At 39.8% G+C, this 25,735-nt stretch overlaps 1 protein-coding gene across 1 annotated transcript; it reads right to left on the bottom strand.

The window, feature by feature from the left end:
• Positions 1-1,009: 1,009 nt before the first annotated feature.
• Positions 1,010-9,366, bottom strand: LOC117317153 (discoidin-2-like; the record flags this gene model as incomplete). The annotated part of the gene is given in 3 exon segments (XM_033871952.1): positions 1,010-1,156; positions 6,503-6,669; positions 9,253-9,366. Coding segments are annotated over 3 exon segments (369 nt in total), but the record flags the coding sequence as incomplete, so codon positions are not given.
• Positions 9,367-25,735: the final 16,369 nt, after the last annotated feature.

Here is a 25,735-nt window from a genome sequence, read left to right as displayed (position 1 = left end):
GGTCGACGTTTGTCAGTATGATGTGACCGGTTGGGGTGTGCTGCTGAGTGTCTTCGACAGTATGCTTCAGTTCCCGACCGGGTATGAAAAGCATATCACCACCGTGAAATGGAGTCGGGAATTATAAATAAATCAATATTGTTACTAGATGTTAAGTTCGTCATGAAAACAATAAATGTGAGGTCATAGGTATGTTCTTTTTCTGTTTTGAGTCCGCGCGGGGTAGGTTTTTGACCACACAACAGTAGAAACAAACACCAACTTTTTTTTTATGAAACTTGTACAAATACGAAATTCCGGAAAAATTATCCGAAACGACTATATTTGATACGCGCCGTAACTGCGATGTAATTTCGTCGCTTAAACACTTTAAATAAACGCCCCCTTTCTGCGTAAATTGCGCCTGATTCTACCGAGGTCAATTTTTGCACAAGGCACTGACTGCGAATCAGGTTTGTCTTTTCTTTTTAGAATATCGGAAGGGGAAAAGGGGTGAGGATTGCTGAAATGCTTAAGAAACAAGTAGTTTGTGTTTCTCTAAAACAAAATGAATGCGACATTCTTGCGTCGTATGCGTTTGAAATTGATAAAACAGTCCTGGAGAGAGAGATAGAATAGTCTATGGTCTAGAGAAGATGATTACAAAAGTATTTGATAGAACTGCAAAAATACTACCATACTGACCCAGTAATTAAAGGTAATGCATCTTTGGAAAAAGCTCACAATTTTATAAAAACAACGACGGACGAAGCACGATTGGTATAATCTATATAACCAAATGGTAAACAATATAAACATATTTACACTAAACAATTATAAGACCATCCGGCGATGTTCCAACTCTTTGTACACACGGTTTGGTATAGGAGCTAATTATAGACAGCAATCTAAGATGTAGATTTTACGAGGAAAAGGGAGCGTTAAAGATTTCCAAAAGAACTCGTTAAAATTTTATAGTGTACAAAATAATCTAGTGTTTGTTAAGCACAATTAAAACCGTTCGAGTTACCTTAATACTGCCTGTAGCGTTCAATATAGAACTCCAGTTAAGTCCGTCCATGCTGGTGTTAACACTGTATAACGTCACCCATTGATTATGATCTCCACGTCCACGAGTCTGTATGGCTTTCAATGTCGAAACAGCTAGAAATTCTACCTGTGGATGGTAATTGCAAGAAACGCTGTCAGTAAAATACAGCAATTACCGACATTAAAATGTCACTGTAATGACAATCAAATTTTAAAACAAGTACAAAAAAAAAATAGAAGAAAAATAAAAATTTGCAGCTCTCGTGTTTCATTGTCAACAAGATACAATATTTTTCTAAGCAGTACCTTCTTGAAACACAATTACATCGATTTATTGACATATCCGCTAGCAAATGGAGTGGCAAGCATAAAATAACGGAAAAACAAGTACGGATTATATTAGTAATTACTTTGGTTTAAATTGATGTGATCGACAAGTGCGTTTTGTTCGAGAGAAAATGTTTAATTACGTTTTTTATTTATTTATTTATCTGTTATATTCTACCATCGTTTGATTTGGTTTTGTATTGCTAAATGTCCTAGCAACAGCTATGCTATTAAATCAAACAATAACTTATCAAATAATTGAGAATTGTATTACTTGACTAGCCCTTATTAGTTAATTAGCTTTTATCATTAAAGGATAAGTTCATTGTTAGGTTATGCAGAAACAGCTGCTGCAATAGATGTTATCAATGACACGAGATACAATTCAATAGTGTATGCTTTGTTTGAATTTAGAAAGAAGCAATACTACTTTTGCTTTTCAAGCAATAATTCCAAAATACCATTGTTGTTCCCTGGCCTTCACGAAAGCCTTAAATTATCAAATAAACATCAATGCTTGGTAGAAAACAGACATCAATCATTGTATATAATTAACTTCTATGTAACAGGAGACCGTTTTCAGTGTAATATCACTTGGTAATTTGTGTCATTTTTCAAAAAAAATTCATGTATAGTCTGTAGGTTCATTTTGATTATTTGAGAGCTATAGAAACATACAATAAGTATAATATGTGTTACAACCAGATCATTTGATATCAGTGGTGTTTAGAATTTGATCTTAAGATTTTTAGTTAGATGTGTTTCTGTCTATGAACATCTTTCTTAAAATAAAACAAAGAAATTGAATTTAGCCCTAAATGACTCAAATTGTCAATGGGCCGTAAACGTAAAACAATACAATACATTACCCACGGTGTCTGGTTTTGCAGATTGAATGTTGCGACTGATTGAAAAACAAAATGGATGACGATTGCACTTTAAAAGAATTTACATATCTCATGAACTCATGGCCTAGGCTGTTAATAGGACGTTAAAAGAAATAAACCAAAAACCTAATGCGCGGACAGAATTATTTTCTTGATCAAGGTGAGGATGTATTCTCTCATTTCTCGCCATGTTTGATAGAGTTTGCCCATGTAAGATAACTATGTAAGATAAATCTAAGCATTTCACGTGTGCGGAGTAATCTGCGTTCAAGGGGGACAGCTCTTACAACGTCGTGTGCTTGTGTTTACATCCGACAGTCCTTCCATTTATTACATGTATATCGTCGGCGTCGGTTTTGGAACGTTGGATTTAACTATAAAAAACGCACACATTCTGAGATAAATATATATCATATCAGCAATAAACCAATAGGCTACACGGTTAAACGATTAGACAATTCATCTGAACGAAAATATAACTCCGTTACAGTAGGCCTACAGGCCTGTTGTAACAGTTACAGTAGTCCAGACCTGCCAACTACTACTATTTTATAGTAATCTTTACTATTTTGTGGTGGTCGTTACTCTTTTTTCTCTCGAAATAGTAGCAAATTACTCTTTTTGATGCAATAGATTTGGCAAGAATTGTTAAGAATTACTCTTTTTTTGCTCAAAAATGGGCCAAATTACTATTTTTGAATTTGAAAGGTTGGCAGGTCTGCAGTACAGTACAGACTGGCCTATATATATAGCTACTCTACAGGTTTGTCATTTGCCATTAAAAACATGCAAACACACACAATCACCTGGCAATGATAGGAAGTTGAATAAAAGCCATAAATAAAAAAAAAAGATTATAAAAATGAAAGTGTCAAACATCACAACCGATGAAATGGTTCTGTTTGCGTCAGCACAGGGGCTTGGAATTTGTTCACTCTACTGTAAGCCTACTCAGTAACCTGTGTATTTCGAAATTGGGAATTGGCTCTTAAATGAACGAACATTCGGTAAAAATTACACTCCTCGATGTTCATATACAAGGGCCCAATGGGCCCAAATCGCTCACCTGCAATGCAGTGATCTTTTCATATATGGATCCTGCAGTTATTTGAAAGCATGCTACAGTACCAATATAATGTCTCTCTGCACTTTGGCTTTTCACTAAAAGCCATTTAAAGATTTAAGCATACTTGATCGATGTGACCTTGAATGTGAGTCAGGGTCATTCATTTGAACAAACTTGAGAGCCCTTCACCCCAGCATGCTACAGACCCAATATTAACTCCATGGGACTCTTGGTTATTGAGAAGAAGTCGTTTAAAGATTCTAGCCTTTTTGACTCCTGTGACCTTGAATGAAGGTCAAGGTCATTCATTTGAACAAACTTGGTAGCCCTTTACCCCAGCATTTTACAGACCCAATATCAACTCCCTGGGACTCTTGGTTATTGAGAGGAAGTCGTTTAACAGATTTTAGCCTTTTTGACTCCTGTGACCTTGAATGAAGGTCAAGGTCATTCATTTGAACAAACTTGGTAGCCCTTCACCCCAGCATGCTACAGGCCAAATATTAGGTCTCTGGGACTGTTTGTTATTGAGAACAAGTCATTTAAACAGATTTTAGCCTTTTTGACTCCTGTGACCTTGAATGAAGGTCAAGGTAATTCAATTTAACAAACTTGGTAGCCCTTCACCCCAGCATGCTACAGACCAAATATCAACTCCCTGGGACTCTTGGTTATTGAGAAGAAGTCGTTTAAAGATTTTAGCCTTTTTGACCCCTGTGACCTTGAATGAAGGTCAAAGTCATTCATTTGAACAAACGTGGTAGCCCTTTACCTCAGCATGCTACAGACCCAATATCAACTCCCTGGGACTCTTGGTTATTAAGAAGAAGTCGTTTAAAGATTTTAGCCTTTTTGACCCCTGTGACCTTGAATGAAGGTCAAGGTCATTCATTTGAACAATCTTGGTAGCCCTTTACTCCAGCATGCTACAGACCCAATATCAACTCCCTGGGACTCTTGGTTATTGAGAAGTTGTTTAAAGATTTTAGCCTTGTTGACTCCTGTGACCTTGAATGAAGGTCAAGGTCATTCATTTGAACAAACTTGGTAGCCCTTTACCCCAGCATGCTACAGACCCAATATCAACTCCCTGGGACTCTTGGTTATTAAGAAGAAGTCGTTTAAATATTTTAGCCTTTTTGACCCCTGTGACCTTGAATGAAGGTCAAAGTCATTCATTTGAACAAACTTGGTAGCCCTTTACCCCAGTATGCTACAGACCCAATATCAAGTCCCTGGGTCTTTTGGCTATTAAGAAGTCGTTTATTTTTTTTAGCATATTTGACCCCTGTGACCTTGAATGAATGTCAAGGTCATTCATTTGAACAAACTTGGTAGCCCTTCACCCCAGCATGCTGCAGACCCAATATCAACTCCCTGGGACTCTTGGTTATTGAGAAGAAGTCGTTTAAAGATTTTAGCCTTTTTGACCCCTGTGACCTTGAATGAAGGTCAACATTATTCATTTGAACAAACTTGGTAGCCCTTCACCCCAGCATGCTACAGGCCCAATATTAGGTCTCTGGGCCTTTTGTTTATTGAGAAGTTGCTTGAATGGAAAAGTTGACGCCGGACGGACGGCCGGACGGACGACGGACGGACGACGGACGCCGCGCCACGGCATAAGCTCACTTGCCCTTCGGGCAGGTGAGCTAATAAAAAATTGATTTTAATTGTAACACCGAGTCTATATTTGTGTAGGCCTGGAGTAATCAGGAAAACTAACTGTCATTCTAGCCTTTCAATATGATCATCGTTATCGACGGACCTATCTTCGTCATTCTATCAAGAAAACCGGTTAAACACATATAATCCTATGTCACAGAAAAGATCGAATACTCGTATCAGAGTCACTGGTTCACACAAGTTGCTAAAATCACCGTGAATTTAAAATTACCACCCACGAAACATCGCCGCGTCATGGCGATCGAGATCGACATCACTCTCAATAGCCTTGAACTATGAATGGAATTCCAATGACAGTCGTGACGTCATGCAGTGACGTAGTATTTTATTAAAAAAATGCGACTTGGCAATAAAAAGTACATGATCAAATATGTCGAGGTGCAAATCAAATCATATGTAAAATTGGAAAACTCATTTCAGCGTTTGATTGTTCAAAGTATTGTTGATAGAACTTCTTTTTCTCGGATGTTGACTTAACTACAAAAGGAATGAAATTTGTGTGTAAACTTTGTTTGCCAAAATCGGGTATGATCTTTCAGAATATAATAAGTATTTTAAGTAAAAACGTCAAATAAAAAAAAATAAAAACTTAAAGAAAATGAATGGCTGAGGGACACTTTCGCCAGACATTTGGTAGTATTATGAGAGAAAAAGACCACAAAATGTGGTAAAAACCCTCGGCAAGCCTCGGGTTTCACCACATTTTGTGACCCCTCGTGTGGAATATCCCTATCCTACATATACACATATGAAAGAGTCTTATATTTATGCGAGCTCCCACTCACTTTGTTTTTACTTTCAAATGACAGGGGGAAAACAGGGGAAAGTAAAGAAAGAGATCCCAGAGGGATCTTGGCACCACCATTGAATGATCTTTATAGGTTCCATGTCAGATTGATCTTTTCTCTATTTCCCCCTTCCTTTTACTAATCTGTGTAAATTGAGAAACATCCCTCCAGTACTTTTCAAACAAGGGGAACCTATATATGAAATCTGAGATTTAGCAATAATGACGGTCTGTTGGCCATGTTGTTTTCCGACTGGTCCGACAATGTATTATGCATAATAAGGGGCCAAGGGGAACCTACATATGAAATTTCAGAAAGATCCCTTCAGCACTTTCTGAGAAATAGCGATAACAAACTTCAATTGTCAAAATCCAAGATAGCTGCTTGTCGGCCATGTTGTTTTCCGACTGGTCCGAAAATGTAATATGTATTTTAAAAAAAGGACCAAGGAGAACCTACAAGTGATTTTTTTTGTTTTTAGTGTTACTTGTATATATATCACGTGCAGTTGCACGAATTTGTTTACCGTTACCTGTTACAGATCATGTTCAGTATGATAATAGCTGATATCTTATCGCAAACATCTGCCGTTATTTTATTTGCGCCTTTTCAGTTGGATGTCGCCACGTAGACGCTCCCATATAGGTAAAACATGTAAGTTGTATCCAGTATGATAATGCATATTATATTTAATACAAATATGTAGTCCTGAATATTACCTGTATATAGTGTCCGTCTCCTGTATACGCTGGACACCAACCGTGAGAACTGCTAAACCTCACTCTTTGTATAGGACAAGAGCCGTGAGTAGAGGACGCTGTTAGTGCATCGTCAGAAACACCGTAGGGCCCAGTTACCAGATCAAAATCACAAGGACTACATCCAGCTGAAATGTGTAACATATATTGTAATATACAAAGCCTTCGACATATATTTGAGTCATTTAGAGCAACATAAAACTGAAAGAAAGCGCCCATGAAAATAAATACAACTAGTAGAAAAATGATCAATTCATGAAAATATACACTCGTAAAAACGAGGTATAAAAAGTACTCGTGGTGAAAAAATTGGTTTTCCACAATAATATTGTGTGTTACAGGGAAATTGCGTTAGGATAATCAAATATGGATGGAAAACTGTCGAGTTTTCATCATGCATACATTATTATCATAATTTGTAAATTCCGACATTTTGTTTAACTTCTGCCCTGAAGGTAGGGCGTAAGAATTGTACCGGCTGTCCCCATTGCATGGTGGTAAGATTGATTGATTGGTTAATTTTATTTAACGTCCTATTAGCACTAAGCTCATTTAAGGACGGCCTCCCGTGATTGCGATATGCATGCGTGTGGTGAGTGCTAATGTGTGTCTTGGGAGGCTGCGGTATGTACGTGTTAAATCTCCTTGTGATAGGCTAGAACTTTTGCCGATTTATAGTGATACCTCACTGAAGCACACTGCCGAAGACACCCAGCAGGAGACCCCACTCGTTCACATTATACTGACAACGGGCGAACCAATCGTCCCACTCCTAATATGCTGAGCGCTAAGCAGCTACCATTTTTAAAGACTCTGGTATGTCTCGGCTAGGGGACAGAACCCAAAGCCTTCCTCACAGCGGCGAACGCTCAACTAAAGGCCAAAAGTGAGACATTGTCAAGGGAGACATTAGGAAGAAGAAAGTTGTTCAGAAAGAAGAGAAATAGTGAGCCGCAAAGCTTGGCATTATCCCCCGCGCCCCGCATTTGGTATGAAAACCCAAATACATGTATATATCAAGCTCAAAGTAAGAGTTATTAAGGAGACAGTAATTTGGTATTTTTGATTAAGTCTCCATGGTGACAGAAATAAATACCGAAAATGGATGGTCCGCAATAGCAAAAGGCACAACAAGGGCACTAGTCTGATATATACAGAAAGTTTCAAGGAGCTGCGTTGAACGGTTATGGAGTTATAGCCCGGAAACAAAAGGAAACAGTAATTTGGTTTTTCTGATTAAGTTTCTATGGTGACAGAACAAATACCGAAAATGGAAGGTCCCCAATAGCAAAGGCACAACTAGGGCACTAGTCTGATAAATACAGAAAGTTTCAAGGAGCTGCGTTGAACGGTTATGGAGTTATAGCCCGGAAACAAAAGGAAACAGTAATTTGGTTTTTCTGATTAAGTTTCTATGGTGACAGAACAAATACCGAAAATGGAAGGTCCGCCATAGCAAAAGGCACAACTAGGGCACTAGTCTGATATATACAGACATTTTCAAGGAGCTGCGTTGAACGGTTATGGAGTTATAGCCCGGAAACAAAAGGAAACAGTAATTTGGTATTTCTGATTAAGTTTCTATGGTGACAGAACAAATACCGAAAATGGAAGGTCCGCCATAGCAAAAGGCACAACTAGGGCACTAGTCTGATATATACAGACATTTTCAAGGAGCTGCGTTGAACGGTTATGGAGTTATAGCCCGGAAAAGAATCTCGGACGGACACACGGACGGACGCACGGACGGACGACTCTTAGGATCATGCAACGGGGCAGCTGCAGGTACAATTCTTACGCCCTACCTGCAGGACAGCCTTTCCTTATGTCTCCCTTGACAATGCCTCACTTTTGGCCTTTAGTTAAGTTTTCTCTAACGATACCTATTGTGAGAGAGTGACACATTGTTAACAAATAAAGGTCATAGCTAATTTCTGAAATGACCAAAAACTGTGAGGAGTCCTAAATGGTACTCTTACAATTGACTGTCGGAATCGTGATCATGGCAGGATCATCATTTTACTCTCAAGCAGTCTATCACAGAGTGCTCCGATTTCAAACGGTCTCCCTTGACCTTTTAAACATTACGTCTTTAATTTATGCATCGCTGATATTTAATAATTATATCATGTGTTTGGAAACCAGTTCGTTTGATATCGGTGATTTTTCGAATGTTACCTGTAAACATTTCAGTTTGGGTTTGATGAGTTTGTTTTTGTGAACGTCTTTCTAATCTACAGGGTTTTTTTTGGCAATAAATGCTACGAATGAATTGTTGATTGGCCGTAAAACATCACAATACTACACACATGAAAAACACACTTGTGTGATATCTTATCCATATTTAAATACAACAAATGCGTTTAAAATACGCTGCCAAACCCATACTTTTTTTTACAAAATAAACTTTACATAATATCCTATACCGATATGAAGTAAATGAGTACTGTAGCTAGAGATTGCCGTGTAGATACCATTTTTTGGTGTTTACCTTTTCATTTTAGCAAAAAGTATAAGAATCATCCACCGAAAACAGGAAAGGGAACAAACATCTTTCTTTAAAAATCTAATATTATTGGACTTGTTTAGGGGGAAACAGGAACAACCAATAAAAACAACACTGGCAAATACATTCTACAGACTCTGGGGGAAAACTTTATAATTAAACGGGAAAAAAAATGTTACAAAAATTAAAAAGATAAATAACTCACCTCCACATAATGTCACCGTGGAAAGGATGGTAATTGTTTGTATCACAATCTTCATCGTATGTGGTCAAATAGCAATGTCCAGGGGCACACTGTAAAACTTTCCGCTTGTAAATGACAGTTATGCGTGAAATGATCAATATTCTGACGTCCTACCCAATGTTTGATTTTGTTAGCGATGCATTCAGGTAGTCGTGCGCCAACAAAAGCAAATACTGAATCAGAAAAATAATCAATATTTGCTTGTTCAATTAGGAGAAGTATCATATTCTTTTCATAACAATAGTACGTGGCTATTAACCTAAAATATTATCCTCCCTGTTTTCATTTTCTTTGTGGTGTCAGAATCTTTACAGCTCCGGTATGCGTAGGTTTTTTTTTTTTTTTTTAATTAATATTTTCATCTTTATCTCTTCATTTTAATTGTGCCATACTCCTTATAGCCTTCATGCGATTAAATCTATCCATTACATCCTTAACGGCTCATTAACATTGTTTATGTTAGTATAGCCAACAAATGGTGATTAAAAGTGGGGGAGGGAAAATTTGTCAAACGAAACATGGAAACAAATACTGGTACATTCACGTATCCAATTTAAAATGAAAAATGTACCAATGCTTACTCATATCTGGTGGTACTGACCTACAGTGTTTACATAGTTTATAATGCTTGATATGTTAACAATCTAATTAAAATATAGATGGTCATTCTCACTACGCTACATGAACATCTAACAACATCCCATAAGGGGTCACGTCGGGGTGACCTTTTATATGTCCGAATTAGCATGACTAGAGTGCATATACAAATTGCATTGCATAATCTGTCAATTTGTTTCAAGTCATGTGCCATCGATTTGGCCCTTGACCATATCGATGAACAACGCATTAAAAAGGCAATCATTTGTTCCGACTCTCTATCTGTCCTTCAGAGTTTACAATTGCGAGATCCAAATACAGAGATAAGAAACATCGCTATTTTACAATGTTCATGTACAAGTGGTGGCCCCCTTTATTCGTGACCAGTCAAGCATATCCCTTATCGAGAGCGCCTTGTCCCTATCAAACACACGCAAGCACAGGTAAATCGGGCTTTGCGCATGTGTGTATCGATGTACCGGAACTTATTCGAGGACGAGTTCTTTACTGGAGGGGGAGTATGTAACCCTGGTAAATACTAGCCGCAATATACCGCTCGGCTTCTCTTTAGCTCGATCGGTTGAGCGTAAGACTAGTAAGCCAGATGTCCCGGATTCGATCCCTAGCGGAGGCAGTGATTTAAATTTAATTAATCATGCGCTCTGTTACAGACAGAAAAATGGAACGATACCACGCAGTTGAAAATCTGTCCCTGACGATGAATGTTGGAAATATCCGCTAACGGCGTTGGTTTGGTTTGATTTTGTTTAACGTCCTATTAACAGCTAAGGTCATTAAGGACGGCCTCCCGTGCGTGCGACATGCACGGCGTTGGTACGAGTTTGTTTGTAAATGAACTGGGCATTTTTTCCCTTAGATGGATTGCTTACCGTTTCTACATTTGTATATCTAAGTTTGATTTTGGGGGGATCAAGCATCTTACTGACCTGTACCGCTTGTGCTTGACATGGTCTTCTGTATGCTCTTACCGCAGAGCTCCGGTGACCGGTCCGACACATGATAAGCTGCTCATCAACTCCCTGTTGAAATAATGGTGTGTTGCACACGCGCGCTTCCCAGAGTGTTTAGTTTAGTTTATTTTGTTTAACGTCCTATTGACAGCTAAGGTCATTTAAGGACGGCCTCCCGTGCGTGCGACATGTATGCGTGTGATGAGTGCGTATGTGTGTTTTGGGTTTGGTTTGGTTTGGTTTATTTTGTTTAACGTCCTATTAACATCTAAGGTCATTTAAGGACGGCCTCCCGTGCGTGCGACATGCATGGGTGTGGTGAGTGCGTATGTGTGTTTTGGGAGGCTGCGGTATGTTTGTGTTAAGCCTCCTTGTGATAGGCCGGATCTATTGCCGATTTAGAGTGCTACCTCACTGAAGCATACTGCCGAACACACCCAGCAGCACACCCCACCCGGTCACATTATACTGACAACGGGCGAACCAGTCGTCCCACTCCTAATTTGCTGAGCGCTAAGCAGGAGCAGCAACTACCATTTTTAAAGACTCTGGTATGTCTCGGCTAGGGGACAGAACCCAAAGCCTTCCTCACAGGGGCGAACGCTCAACTAAAGGCCAAAAGTGAGGCAGTGTCAAGGGAGACGTTAGGAAGAAGAAAGTTGTTAAGGACGAAGAGAAAAGATAAGATCCCAAATTTAGTCGCCTCTTACGATCATGCAATGGGGGCAGCAGGTACAATTCTTACGCCCTACCTGCAGGGCAGTTCTCAGAGTGATTAGTGAACTGACCACTTAGTCCAGCCGCAGAACAACACGACGTAATTAGCACGGAATGATTTGGTTTATTTTGTTTAACGTCCTATTAACAGCTAAGGTCATTTAAGGACGGCCTCCCGTGCGTGCGACATGCACGGCGTTGGTACGAGTTTGTTTGTAAATGAACTGGGCATTTTTTCCCTTAGATGGATTGCTTACCGTTTCTACATTTGTATATCTAAGTTTGATTTTGGGGGGATCAAGCATCTTACTGACCTGTACCGCTTGTGCTTGACATGGTCTTCTGTATGCTCTTACCGCAGAGCTCCGGTGACCGGTCCGACACATGATAAGCTGCTCATCAACTCCCTGTTGAAATAATGGTGTGTTGCACACGCGCGCTTCCCAGAGTGTTTAGTTTAGTTTATTTTGTTTAACGTCCTATTGACAGCTAAGGTCATTTAAGGACGGCCTCCCGTGCGTGCGACATGTATGTGTGTGATGAGTGCGTATGTGTGTTTTGGGTTTGGTTTGGTTTGGTTTATTTTGTTTAACGTCCTATTAACATCTAAGGTCATTTAAGGACGGCCTCCCGTGCGTGCGACATGCATGGGTGTGGTGAGTGCGTATGTGTGTTTTGGGAGGCTGCGGTATGTTTGTGTTAAGCCTCCTTGTGATAGGCCGGATCTATTGCCGATTTAGAGTGCTACCTCACTGAAGCATACTGCCGAACACACCCAGCAGCACACCCCACCCGGTCACATTATACTGACAACGGGCGAACCAGTCGTCCCACTCCTAATTTGCTGAGCGCTAAGCAGGAGCAGCAACTACCATTTTTAAAGACTCTGGTATGTCTCGGCTAGGGGACAGAACCCAAAGCCTTCCTCACAGGGGCGAACGCTCAACTAAAGGCCAAAAGTGAGGCAGTGTCAAGGGAGACGTTAGGAAGAAGAAAGTTGTTAAGGACGAAGAGAAAAGATAAGATCCCAAATTTAGTCGCCTCTTACGATCATGCAATGGGGGCAGCAGGTACAATTCTTACGCCCTACCTGCAGGGCAGTTCTCAGAGTGATTAGTGAACTGACCACTTAGTCCAGCCGCAGAACAACACGACGTAATTAGCACGGAATGATTTGGTTTATTTTGTTTAACGTCCTATTAACAGCTAAGGTCATTTAAGGACGGCCTCCCGTGCGTGCGACATGCATGCGTGTGGTGAGTGCGTATGTGTGTTTTGGGAGGCTGCGGTATGTTTGTGTTATGTCTCCTTGTGATATGCCGGAACTGTTGCTGATTTATAGTGCTACCTCACTGAAATTTTTTACATAATCTGACATCTTGACCTCGTGTAGCTTTCGCGCGAACTGATTTAATCTATTTTTTAATTATTTTTTCACACACTGGAAATCACGTGACACTTTATGCGACAAAAAAGTTATATCATTGCTTCTCGCGTATATGTCGGTCATCACACTCGAGGGGCGGGGCTCAACCCTCTCGTGTGATAACCAACATATCCGCTCGAGCCTATGATATAACCATTACTTGTTAGATGTCCATGTAACTTAGTGAGAATGTCCATCTAGATTTTAATTAGATTGCTATTTTTCAAGATTCTGGTATATCCTAAGCTGTTGATAGGACGTGTTGTGAAAGGGCTTGTCTGTCAAGAGTCTGACAATATTGGCGATAAGGAAAATTGGTTTTTCTCTACTTGTGGGAGAGCACGTGCATTTCAGGTATATTTTATTTCATGAAACTTTGGTTAGGTTTATTTTGTTTAACGTCCTATGAACAGCTAAGGTCATTTAAGGACGGCCTCCCGTGCGTGCGACATGCATGCGTGTGGTGAGTGCGTATGTGTGTTTTGGGAGGCTGCGGTATGTTCGTGTTAGGTCTCCTTGTGATAGGCCGGAACTTTTGCCGATTTATAGTGCTACCTCACTGAAGCATACTGCCGAAGACACCCAGCAGCACACCCCACCCGGTCACATTATACTGACAACGGGCGAACCAGTCGTCTCATTCCTAATATGCTGAGCGCTAAGCAAGGAGCAGCAACTACCATGTTTAAAGACTCTGGTATGTCCCGGCTAGGGGACAGGGCCCAAAGACTTCCTCACAGGGGCGAACGCTCAATTAAAGGGCAAAAGTGAGGCATTGTCAAGGGAGACATTAGGAAGAAGAAAGTTGTTCAGAAAGAAGAGAAAAGGTAAGATCCCAAATTTAGTCGCCTCTTACGATCATGCAATGGGGGCAGCAGGTACAATTCTTACGCCCTACCTACAGGGCGAATAGAGAGCCACGAGCGACACGAGCCACTTGACTGGGTCGTCATGTCCATGTTATCGAACTATATGAAATACAACAATGAAAAACCTCACTACTGTGCCCAGTACATTCAGCATGCCAAGGTTTGAACGTGAAAGCTGCCAACGTGGTCCACTAAACTTTACACTTAAAAAAAATATATATATATATAATATATATCCGTTGGAATAGACTGATGTTTGTATTGATATTATCATATATTTTTTTTTATTCCTGAAAAGTATAAAAAAAAATATTCATTTGGCAATTTAATTAAATCATTGACTTTTAAATGCTCTTCTGATACCATTCCATAATATATTTACATCTCTTCCTTCTTCAGCTAAGTAAACTCCGAGTGCGAATAAATTAGCAAAAAGGCTCAGCGGATTAGTAAGCGCGGGAATCGGTTACATAATTATGACGTCGTCATTCTAAAGTACTGATCAACGCAATTGTATCGCTTTCTCCCAATACCCAATGATCTCTGCACAAAAAGCTAACGGCAAGTGAGTATTTTGTCCAAACAATATTTCGGAAATTGGAGCATATCTAACCTCTCCACGATGTAGTCTAACAACAAATGGCTGAAGCGTACAGTTCGTAGAGAACATTTGACCACGTCATTACTAAATAAGTGTCTATACACGCTCTTCTTGACAACCATAGTTAATTCAAAACGGAAATTGTGGTTTGATGTAAAAATAAAGATTGCACCTCATTTTCACTGCTCATACGGTAGTATGCCCGCAGTTGGCAACGAACGTATCCTATTGAGCGCTAACGCGCCAACAAGAGGAAATGTTCGTTGCCAACTGCGGGCATACTCTCGTATACGCAGTCGAAATGAGGTACAATCCTTAATAAAACACCATTTTATTATTTACTGTTGTTTTGTTTTTTTTTAACCAGAAAGGCGTTTTCCTTATCGAAACATTTCTATTTACTAAAATGTTTATTACATTGTATATAGATCATTCCAAAATTGGTTTTTACACTTCATTTCACATACCTTTATGTGCCTTGATCCACAATTAGCATGTTATGAAGCTTTGTGAAACAGTACCACCCAAGTTTTCCATGCCGTCAGAGGCATAGGTATGTTGGCAAGTCGGTGAATGTATCTATTTGTAGGGGAAAAGTTCATTAAAGTGCAGCGAAATCTTGAACGCCAGCACCTCCTCCAAAAAATTGTCAATTCATTTCCTGTGATGGCAGGCAAGGAGATTGAGTTATTAAAGGCCAACAAGGACAATAGGATGGCATTTAAAGTAATCCTTGCTTCAGATGTCAACTCAATCAGAAGCGATTTAGGGCGGTCAAAGCTCTACGTACGTGCAAGACGCTCTGGTTTAGCGGTACGTAAAATAATGTTTTGCACAACTTTGTTTTATTTTCAGTTATTATTACTCTTCTTCAGGTATCCTTTTCCTTTGGGCTTGTAATCCTTATTATGTGGTGTCGATATTCAGACCATATGTGTTTAATGTAAGTTTAAGTAAAATAAGTAAATAATTTAACTAAAAATGTATCAGCCACCTAGAAAAGTCCGTCTGGATGTCTATTCTTTAGTCACGGTGACACATCCTGTAACGGAGCCATGGTTTCCTCTCCTCATCTGGCCTCAAGTTCATGAATATGGTGTTGTTACCTGGTAACGGTATACCAGAACTTTCATCATCATCTATATCCAAGATTGGTGCATTGGAACTGGTATCGTGTCCAATTGATGCTCTGCTTGCCTGTGCGGTCCTGTCCTGGGTGGGACGGTCATTGAAACCTTGGGCAACTACTTTGTCAAGACGCTCTAACACTTCTGATAGGGTTTTCCCCACAGATTTCTCTAAATTCTCATTAGATTGCAATAATTCCTCGTGATATTTCTCAAATCTTTCCTGAGATTGGATCACAGTATTCTCTAAAGACTCTAATTTACCCTCTGTAACTGCCACCCTTTCTATGGTCTTTGCTAATTCTGACAACTCATCCTGTGTATCAGCCACCACCAGTATTAGCTAAACTAGCATAATCTACCCTAGCCTGTCTCCTACTCTTTGATCTAGGCATATTTTCAACAAATTTTTATTCAACTTTAAACAAAAAAATGTAGTACACAATTCACTTATTCTGAGACAGAAGTAACTAATTCTACTACTAAGTCAGCTGGTATCGCTATATTATATCCAGAGGAGTTAGCTAGTATCGCTATATTATATCCAGGAGTTAGCTGGTATCGCTATATTATATCCAGGAGTTAGCTGGTATCGCTCAACTCAAACATCGTTTTGGTAGCGTAAATTTGAGCTATTACTTACCTAGATTAACTCCAAGAACTGTGTACCACGTTAAATTTATATATTTATACCCCATGGTGATCAATAACCAATAAAAACATCGTATATCGGCCCAAGAGTTTAAACAAATCGAATAGCGGAAAATAAAAATCGGTGTTTATTTTACGAACACCGACATTCATAATTTCCCGCTATCCGTCAGGCCAAACCCCTATACCGGAAATACGTAATATCTCTCTCTCCCGCACATGCGTACTCTCACAACAATGGCAGCTTCCATCACACAGCAGAAACATCACCACGACCGGACCAACTCTCGGTAACTAACGCTGAAATACACAACTGCTCCAACTCATACAAACATCGATTCACACCAAACCCTTCCAACTGTACATTCTATCCTAGCGGCGCAGCGCAATCACAAACGGACACAAATCTCGCACAAACACCACTACCAATCGTCACACGTGAAAGTACACAAAACAATCACACTTTACAACACTCGCATCTCGCTACTTCCCTGCCATTGTCGACGACTCAAACAATCAACGATAATAAATATGATAAAATACAATGATTTGAAATCTACTTATTATTTACATGATCACCATGGGACATGAAGATAAATACAACAAGAGGCCCAGGGGCCTTAACGGTCATCTGCCTTTAAATTAAAACCCTTATATTATTGTAGTATGCATTCTCTGTAGCAAGTATATAGTGGCACTGTTGGCCATGGTGGCCATCTTGGATTTCTGACCGACCCAATAAATAATAACACTTGGTCTTGACCATCTAAGGATAATTTCTGGTAAGTAAGAGCTGAATCCCACCGGTGGAATTTGAGAAGAAGTTTGAAATAGGTGTTGTTCATGAAAACCATGATTGCGCAATCATGTTACAAAATGGCCGTCATTGCTGCCATGTCAACACTTTGTTGGCCCTGCTTCCTTAACATCCTCACCAATTTCCAGCTCAATGACACCAGTGGAACTGGAGAAGAAGTTTAAAATGTGTTTTTTAAGATTCCGGATATGGCTGCCATCTTGGATTTCAGATCAATCTAAAAAATCACAACACTTTGTCGGGATCATCTCAGGAACATTTCAGGCAAGTTTCAGTCCAACAGCACTGGTGGAACTTGAGAAGAAGTTTTAAATGTGTTTTTGAAGATGGTGGTTATGGTGGCCATCTTGGATTTCGGACCGACCCGAAAAATAACAACACTTGGTAGGGATCATATCAAGATCATTTCAGGCAAGTTTCAGCTCAATAGCACTGGTGGAACTTGAGAAGAAGTTTAAAATGTGTTTTTCAAGATGGCGGCTATGGCAGCCATCTTGGATTTCGGACTGACCCGAAAAATAACAACACTTGGTCGCGATCATCTCAGGATCATTTCAGGCAAGTTACAGCCCAACAGCACTGGTGGAACCTGAGAAGTTTAAAATGTGTTTTTCAAGATGGCGGCTATGGCGGCCATCTTGAATTTTGGACCGACCCGAAAAATAACAACACTTGGTCAGGATCATCTCAGGATCATTTCTGGCAAGTTTCAGCCCAACAGCACTGGTGGAACTTGAGAAGTTTAAAATGTGTTTTTCAAGATGGCGGCTATGGCGGCCATCTTGGATTCTCGACCAACCCGAAAAATAACAACACTTGGTCGCTATCATATCAGGATCATTTCTGGCAAGTTTCAGCTCAATAGCACTGGTGGAACTTGAGAAGAAGTTTAAAATGTGTTTTTCAAGATGGCGGCTATGACGGCCATCTTGGATTTCGGACCGACCCGAATAATATGAACTCTTGGTCGCGATCATATCAGGATCATTTCAGGCAAGTTTCAGCTCAATAGCACTGGTGGAACTTGAGAACAAGTTTAAAATGTGTTTTTTCAAGATGGCGGCTAAAGCAGCCATCTTGGATTTCGGACCGACCAGAAAAATAACAACACTTGGTAGGGATCATCTCAGGATCATTTCAGGCAAGTTTCAGCCCAACAGCACTGGTGGAACTTGAGAAGAAGTTTAAAATGTGTTTTTCAAGATGGCGGCTATGGCGGCCATCTTGGATTTCGGACCGACCCGAATAATATGAACACTTGGTCGGGATCATCTCAGGATCATTTCAGGCAAGTTTCAGCCCAACAGCACTGGTGGAACTTGAGAAGAAGTTTCAAATGTGTTTTTCAAGATGGCGGCTATGGCGGCCATCTTGGATTTCGGACCGACCCGAAAAATAATAACACTTGGTCAGGATCATCTCAAGATCATGTCTGGCAAGTTTCAGCCCAACAGCACTAGTGGAACTTGAGAAGAAGTTTAAAATGTGTTTTCAAAATGGCGGCTATGGCGGCCATCTTGGATTTCAGACTGACCCGAAAAATAACAACACTTGGTCAGGACCATCTCAGGATCAGTTCACGCAAGTTTCAGCTTAATCCCACGGGTGGAACTTGAGAAGAAGATTGAAATGTCAAAAGTTGACGCACGGCGCACGACGACGGACGAAGCATGATGACTATAGGTCATCCTGACCCTTCGGGTCAGATGACCTAATAAAACATATATTAAAGCAATAAGAAGCTGGCTTCGTTACACATCCTGGTAGTTTTTGCCCAGGTTCGACAGCCGCTTTCGCTTGCAGATTCCAAATGAATTATGAAGCCATAAGCGAATTTATTAACATGTGTAAAAATAACAAAGTACAAAAATAATACCCGCAATGCACAGTGAGGGTTTAACATTTATAAACATCTACCCTAAATCATATGCCAACCACCGTTTAATCACAAATAAAAAAAATGTTTTTATAAAATCAACCTGTTCTACCCAGAGTCTCAAGCACGTGGCATGACCGGTCAGAATACAACATTTGCTAACTATCCGTCTTTTCTCCCGTACATGTATCTACTTACGAGGTTTCCAACAACCACCCTTCGCCTTACCGGTATAGAAACAGCCCGAGAGGCGGAAATATTCATTAGCCACTCCGTGAGTGCTCTCAAAACGGTTTGGTTTATTTTGTTTAACGTCCTATTAACAGCTAAGGTCATTTAAGGACGGCCTCCCGTGCGTGCGACATGCATGCATGCGTGTGATGAGTGCGTACATGTATATGTGTGTTTTTGGAGGCTGCGGTATGTTCGTGCTAAGTCTCCTTGTGATAGACCGGAACTTTTGCCGATTTATAGTGCTACCTCACTGAAGCATACTGCCGAATACACCCAGCAGCACACTCCACCCGGTCACATTATACTGACAAAATTCCTTCAAGAAACAACCTGACTTCCGACATGTCACCGGCGTCCGAGATCCAAAGTAAACAAGGTTCTATACATCGAAAATACATCAACATAATACAGGTGAAAATAAAAACACATTTACGATAGTGTCAGATAATATCCAACAGACAAGCTAATATCAAATTTAGGAAAGGATTGGCGACGGTTTACAAAATAATTTCACAGATTAAAAGTCAACACAACTTTCCCTGCTGACACCCGGACGAAAAGTGATTAACCCCAAAGCAGCACGGGTATCTTACGTAACCGGATGTTACAATTTCTGGAATGTGTCCAGAAACGAGCAAGCGGAACGCAATTGCGTTACAATTATCACTAATAGCTCATGAAGACATTACAGACAAAAATTCATTAAACATAAAACGGTAGCAAATAACTCCTTAATTCTTCTTTTTATGATTCAGAATATTTCTGATCGACGATGGCTGTTTCTTGGCTAGATAACTGACAACGTGTCGTATATCACAACTACTCGGACCACGCCATACTGTCTGTATTCATAATCACTGAAAGGCGTTATATGACACATTTGGTTTGGTTTATTTTGTTTAACGTCCTATTAACAGCTAATGACATATGTATTGGGTAGTAGTAATGTACTGATAATACTGACATGATTGATCGATTGATTTATAATTTCACTTTTAGAGTGACACAAGTGAGGGCGACTCCGATGTTTCCGCACAGATATCCGCCTGTTCTGATGTGCCACAGGTATATCATTTTTAGCTCACCTGGTCCTAAGATTGACTTCTTCATTTTACAAATGTTGGTGCTGACCCGTAAAGGGGGCTGTGTGGCAGGGGCAAAAGATATCAATTTCGCTTAATTGATATTAACGACTTCTTCTCTGAAACTAAGCAATTCATATCACTCATATTTGCCTGGTAGCATCATTGTGAGGTGGGGATTCAAAATTGTACAAATAGTGGGGCTGACCCCCGAAGGCCTGAGGGGTGGTGCCAAAAGGGGTCAATTTGGCTAAATTGATATCAATTCATGATTTCTTCTCTGAAACTTGGCGATTCATTTAACTCATATTTGACTGGTAGCATCATTATGGGGTGGGGCTGTAAATGTAGGCCCTGTGGTTTTCCCCACGCCTAGATACTTAGTTTCTTTGATGTATCTTTAAAACTTTTGAGATCCCCACGCCAAAACCATATATAGCATTGATGGGTATCAAGGGATCAACAAAATCATGATGAAAAGATAGGCCCTGGGGTCTTCCTACCCCTAGGGACTTTGTGTCTTTGTTATATCTTTGAAACATTAAGATCCCCATCCCAAATACCTAATACATAATTTAAAGATTCACATTCTAATATTTATCCAAAGAAAATAGTTCCATTTTCTCCACAAATTGAGCCTTTGAATGAAGGTGTTCGGACACATTTCGATTCCATTTTCAAAAATAATACATGTACTTTAATTTGCAGATAAGGAGACCAAGACAACGTTCTCGCTTAAGCTTAAGACGACGACAAACAACTATCAATCAGGTATACTAAAAGTCGGTTACTCGTGGGAGGAATTACAACAGTTAGAACAGCCAATGATGACTCTTCACTTGAACCTTTCTTACGCGTCGACAAAAAGTTATTTTTTACGTGTGAAATAACCATAAATAACACAAAACACTTAGCGATATTATTAAAATATCCTTTCTAAATATTCACTTTTTTCTATATTAGGAAAAAAACATCGTGTTTGTGCGTTAAAATGTTTATAAGCAAAGCCATGTGTTTTGTAAAAGTAGTTACTGTAATGTAACATTTTCATACACAAGTTCAAAGTCAATGTTTCCATGCAAGAATGGTAAACAAAAACATCTGGTATTGTTGAATAGTGACAACGCTTGATAAGTGTAAATATACATGTATACAATGTATCTAGTAATGTATTACATAAAAACGGAGCATACATGTATACCTGATGTTTATTAAACTGATGAAACTACTGAGAATCTTCATGGGAGGTCAACATCTGTATATATTTACATGTGACAGTCTCCCATTACTCCTGTGTTAAACCAGATGGTATTGATCACCGTATAAATGCAGCCCACATCAAATGACGTCACTTCCGTCAGCGTCAAAACAAGAGGCCCATGGGGCCTGTGTCGCTCACCTGGTTGGATTTGACCAAATGTCAAAATAATGTTCATGTTCAATTCCTTTTGTTTGTTAACCTCAAACAATGCTATATATGGTTATAGGGTGGGGATCCCAACTGCTTTAAAGAAATAATGAAGTCCAGACTCTTTGAGTTTACAACATGCATTTATAACTTTATGACTAGTAGCGATTTAAAGGAATTACCTCTATTTCCCATATGGGGCCCCGCCCCTTTTGCCCCTCGGGGGTCAGAGTCATCATTTATGCAAAATCTGTTCCCCTTCCCACAAGAATGTTTCTGACCAAATTGGGTTCAAATCCATTCATAACTTTATGACTAGTAGCGATTTGCAGGAATTACCTCTATTTCCCCATTAGGCCCCGCCCCTTTGGCCCCTTGGGGGTCAGATTCACCATTTATGCAAAATCTGTTCCCCTTCCCCAAAGGATGTTTCTGACCAAATTGGGTTCAAATCTATTCATAACTTTATGACTAGTAGCGATTTAAAGGAATTACCTCTATTTCCCATATGGGGCCCCGCCCCTTTTGCCCCTCGGGGGTCAGAGTCATCATTTATGCAAAATCTGTTCCCCTTTCCTCAATGATGTTTCTGACCAAATTGGGTTCAAATCCTTTCATAGCTTTATGACTAGTAGCGATTTAAAGGAATTACCTCTATTTCCCCTATGGGCCCTGCCCCTTTGGCCCCTCGGGGGTCAGAGTCATCATTTATGCAAAATCTGTTCCCCTTCACATAAGAATGTTTCTGACCGAATTGGGTTCAAATCTATCCATAACTTTATGACTAGTAGTGATTTGAAGGAATTACCTCTATTTCCCCATTAGGCTTTGGCCCCTTGGGGGTCAGAGTCACCATTGATGCAAAATCTGTTCCCCTTCCCCCAATGATGTTTCTGACCAAATTGGGTTCAAATCCTTTCATAACTTTATGACTAGTAGCGATTTAAAGGAATTACCTCGATTTCCCCATTAGGCCCCGCCCCTTTGGTCCCTTGGGGGTCAGAGTCACCATTTATGCAAAATCTGTTCCCCTTCCCCCAAGAATGTTTCTGACCAATTTGGGTTTAAATCCATTAATAACTTTATGACTAGTAGCGATTTAAAGGAATTGCCTCAATTTCCCCTATTGGGTCCCGCCCCTCCGGCCCCTTGGGGGTCAGAGTCACCATTTATGCAAAATCTGATCCCCTTCCGCCAAGGATGTTTCTGACCATATTTGGTCAAAATCCAATAAAAACTTTTTGACTAGTAGCGATTTAAAGCAAATGTTGACGGACGGACGACGGACGCTGCACCATGGCATAAGCTCATCGGACCTTCGGTCCAGGTGAGCTAAAAACGTTTTGCAATGCGTTGCGGGTGAATTAACCTAGCAAAGATTTCGACTTAAAACAATCGCGTAATTATGACGTCATTTCGATGCTTTGTTGATCATAGTCACGCCGAGGCTTTGTATTACACATCAATTTGAATGCAAACCAAGCACTACAATGAAATCGATTTCACATGTGCCGTTCTTTCAATTGAACAAACAGGGGAATAGCTGAACTTAAACCTATCCAGATAGCAAAGAGAAAGTGAAGTTTAACTATCTTAATGTAAATATAACAATTAAACGCTTGTTAGATGGTATTTATTGTCAATATCAATGGAATCTGGGTGGCAGATAAATATTCATGACGCCCTAACTGATCTTGCCAATAAATACAATCTAACAAGCGTTTAATTGTTAAATATACCTTTTTAGGTGCGTTCTTATAATGATGAGGATGATGAACTGACAGACTTGCATTCAAACGCATCAACAATTCCGGCAACTGTTTCTGAAGTAATTACATTTTTTAATTTTATTTATTCATTTATTTATTTTTTATTTTAGTCAGGCATGATAACATCGATACACTGAACATCCTCGCATACTTTTTAAATGTATTTAGACTGATGATATGGAGCCCATGAGAGCTTTATCTTAGTTTGTTATCTATATAAATTGATATTATAAGTCCATAACGTAATTTAATAAATATTCCATACTTTTATATTGTTATTATGTTTTAAGATCTTTTTTAAGAATTAAGATTTCATCAGAATTTTTAATCATAAAAATTCAAAACTATCTGCTTGAATGCGCCATGATATTTTGGTGTTGTCAGTGGCTTAATATATACAGAACATAACTTGTATGGGTCATAGTTCATAGTTCATAGTCTCAATTTGGAACCATTGTATATATCTGTAGTATTGCCATTAAATAGTAGCATAAATCTTTCGAATGATTTGTTCTTTCTAGGAAGCATTGAATACTACCAGACAGCTGCGAGCCGAGCAAAATACTGCCTTCCAGGAAATTTGGTTTATTTATTTTGTTTAACGTCCTATTAACAGCTAAGGTCATTTAAGGACGGCCTCCCGTGCGTGTGGTGAGTGCGTATGTGTGTTTTGGGAGGCTGCGGTATGTTCGTGTTAAGTCTCCTTGTGATAGGCCGGAACTTTTGCCGATTTATAGTGCTACCTCACTGAAGCATACTGCCGAAGACACCCAGCAGCACACCCCACCCGGTCACATTATACTGACAACGGGCGAACCAGTCGTCCCACTCCAAATATGCTGAGCGCTAAGCAGGAGTAGCAACTACCATTTTTAAAGACTCTGGTATGTCTCGGCTAGGGGACAGAACCCAAAGCCTTCCTCACAGGGGCGAACGCTCAACTAAAGGCCAAAAGTGAGGCATTGTCAAGGGAGACATTAGGAAGAAGAAAGTTGTTCAGAAAGAAGAGAAAAGATAAGATCCCAAATTTAGTCGCCTCTTACGATCATGCAATGGGGGCAGCAGGTACAATTCTTACGCCCTACCTGCAGGCTGACAGAGAAAAGGTACTTCTGATGTGTAAAACTACATTTAACAAAATCATTGTAATCACCATTGTAGTGTGGCACTACGTTGAACTGTCTACGAACACCGTACTCCATTCTGGAAAAGAAACACACTTCCGTTTCACTGGGATATGAAATGATTTAGAAAGACAGACCATGCGTTCCTTCTGCGAATTCGTACCAGTAATACTACATTGGTGGCACCGTCTAATGGAACACAATCGGATCTCAAATAGTTTCTCCTAAGATGGCGACGCCGATGAAAGCTATGCTTCAAATATAAAAACGTGATATTTTTCTTATTAACCTAGCAAAAATTGTAAATTGTTTCATCGGCAATTTAAAGTAGGGCTGTCACAGGTACTGAATTTTGGCCCATGGTACCCGAATTTTAGTACCCCACCCGTACCCGGGTACTCGACAAACATAAATCATATAGTTGTAAGTTAGCTTTCTTTACGTTTAACTTGTTTGTTGTGTGGGGTGACAGGCTTACCGAGGGAGAGTCAAGGCATTGAGTGGAGTATGCTTCAAGAACGATATTGTGGTATCAATTTTTATGCACCAGTCGACAATTTTATAGCTGTATTAATTAGAAAAACACAATATCTAACAAGCTGATATAATGAGTGGGATTTTGTACTACTTTAATAGAAGTTTTACATCGACACAGTCGTGTGACAACATTTTTCCTATTTTGACAGGTACCCCGTCCCGGGTACACATTTTCGGACCCGGTTACTTCTCCAACTCGGGTACTCGTAACAGCCCTAATTTAAAGGGACAATTCAGATTCGAAGTTCCGTTATATTGGATCCAATTGGTAAGCCTTAGAAAAAGAACGTACAATATTTCGATTCGGTTCCGCTGGTATGGCGCGTTCCATTATATACAGCGGATTCGTAACGGTACAGTCTGGTACAGATTTGCAAAAAAAACGCACAGCAAGTGTCGTGTTCTTTATGCGCTGTAGGTGTCAATGTAATGTCAAAGAGCACATCTTAAATTTGTTTATAATTGTGAATGTATTACTAAACGTACATCGAACATCGGCCTGGCGATTATAATTTATATACGTGTACGATGTTTCTTTAGTACCTGTACAATCCCAGTTGAATCGTTTTTAATCGTTTTCCCTTTTTTGTTTGCATGTTGTTTGCATACATTCATATTATGATAGCATTCATGGCCAG

Source organism: Pecten maximus, chromosome 18 (assembly GCF_902652985.1).
Source record: "Pecten maximus chromosome 18, xPecMax1.1, whole genome shotgun sequence".
Classification (NCBI taxonomy): Eukaryota; Metazoa; Mollusca; class Bivalvia; order Pectinida; family Pectinidae; genus Pecten; species Pecten maximus.
The sequence above is the reverse complement of the archived record's forward strand: the minus strand, read 5'-3'. Positions and strand labels throughout refer to the sequence as shown.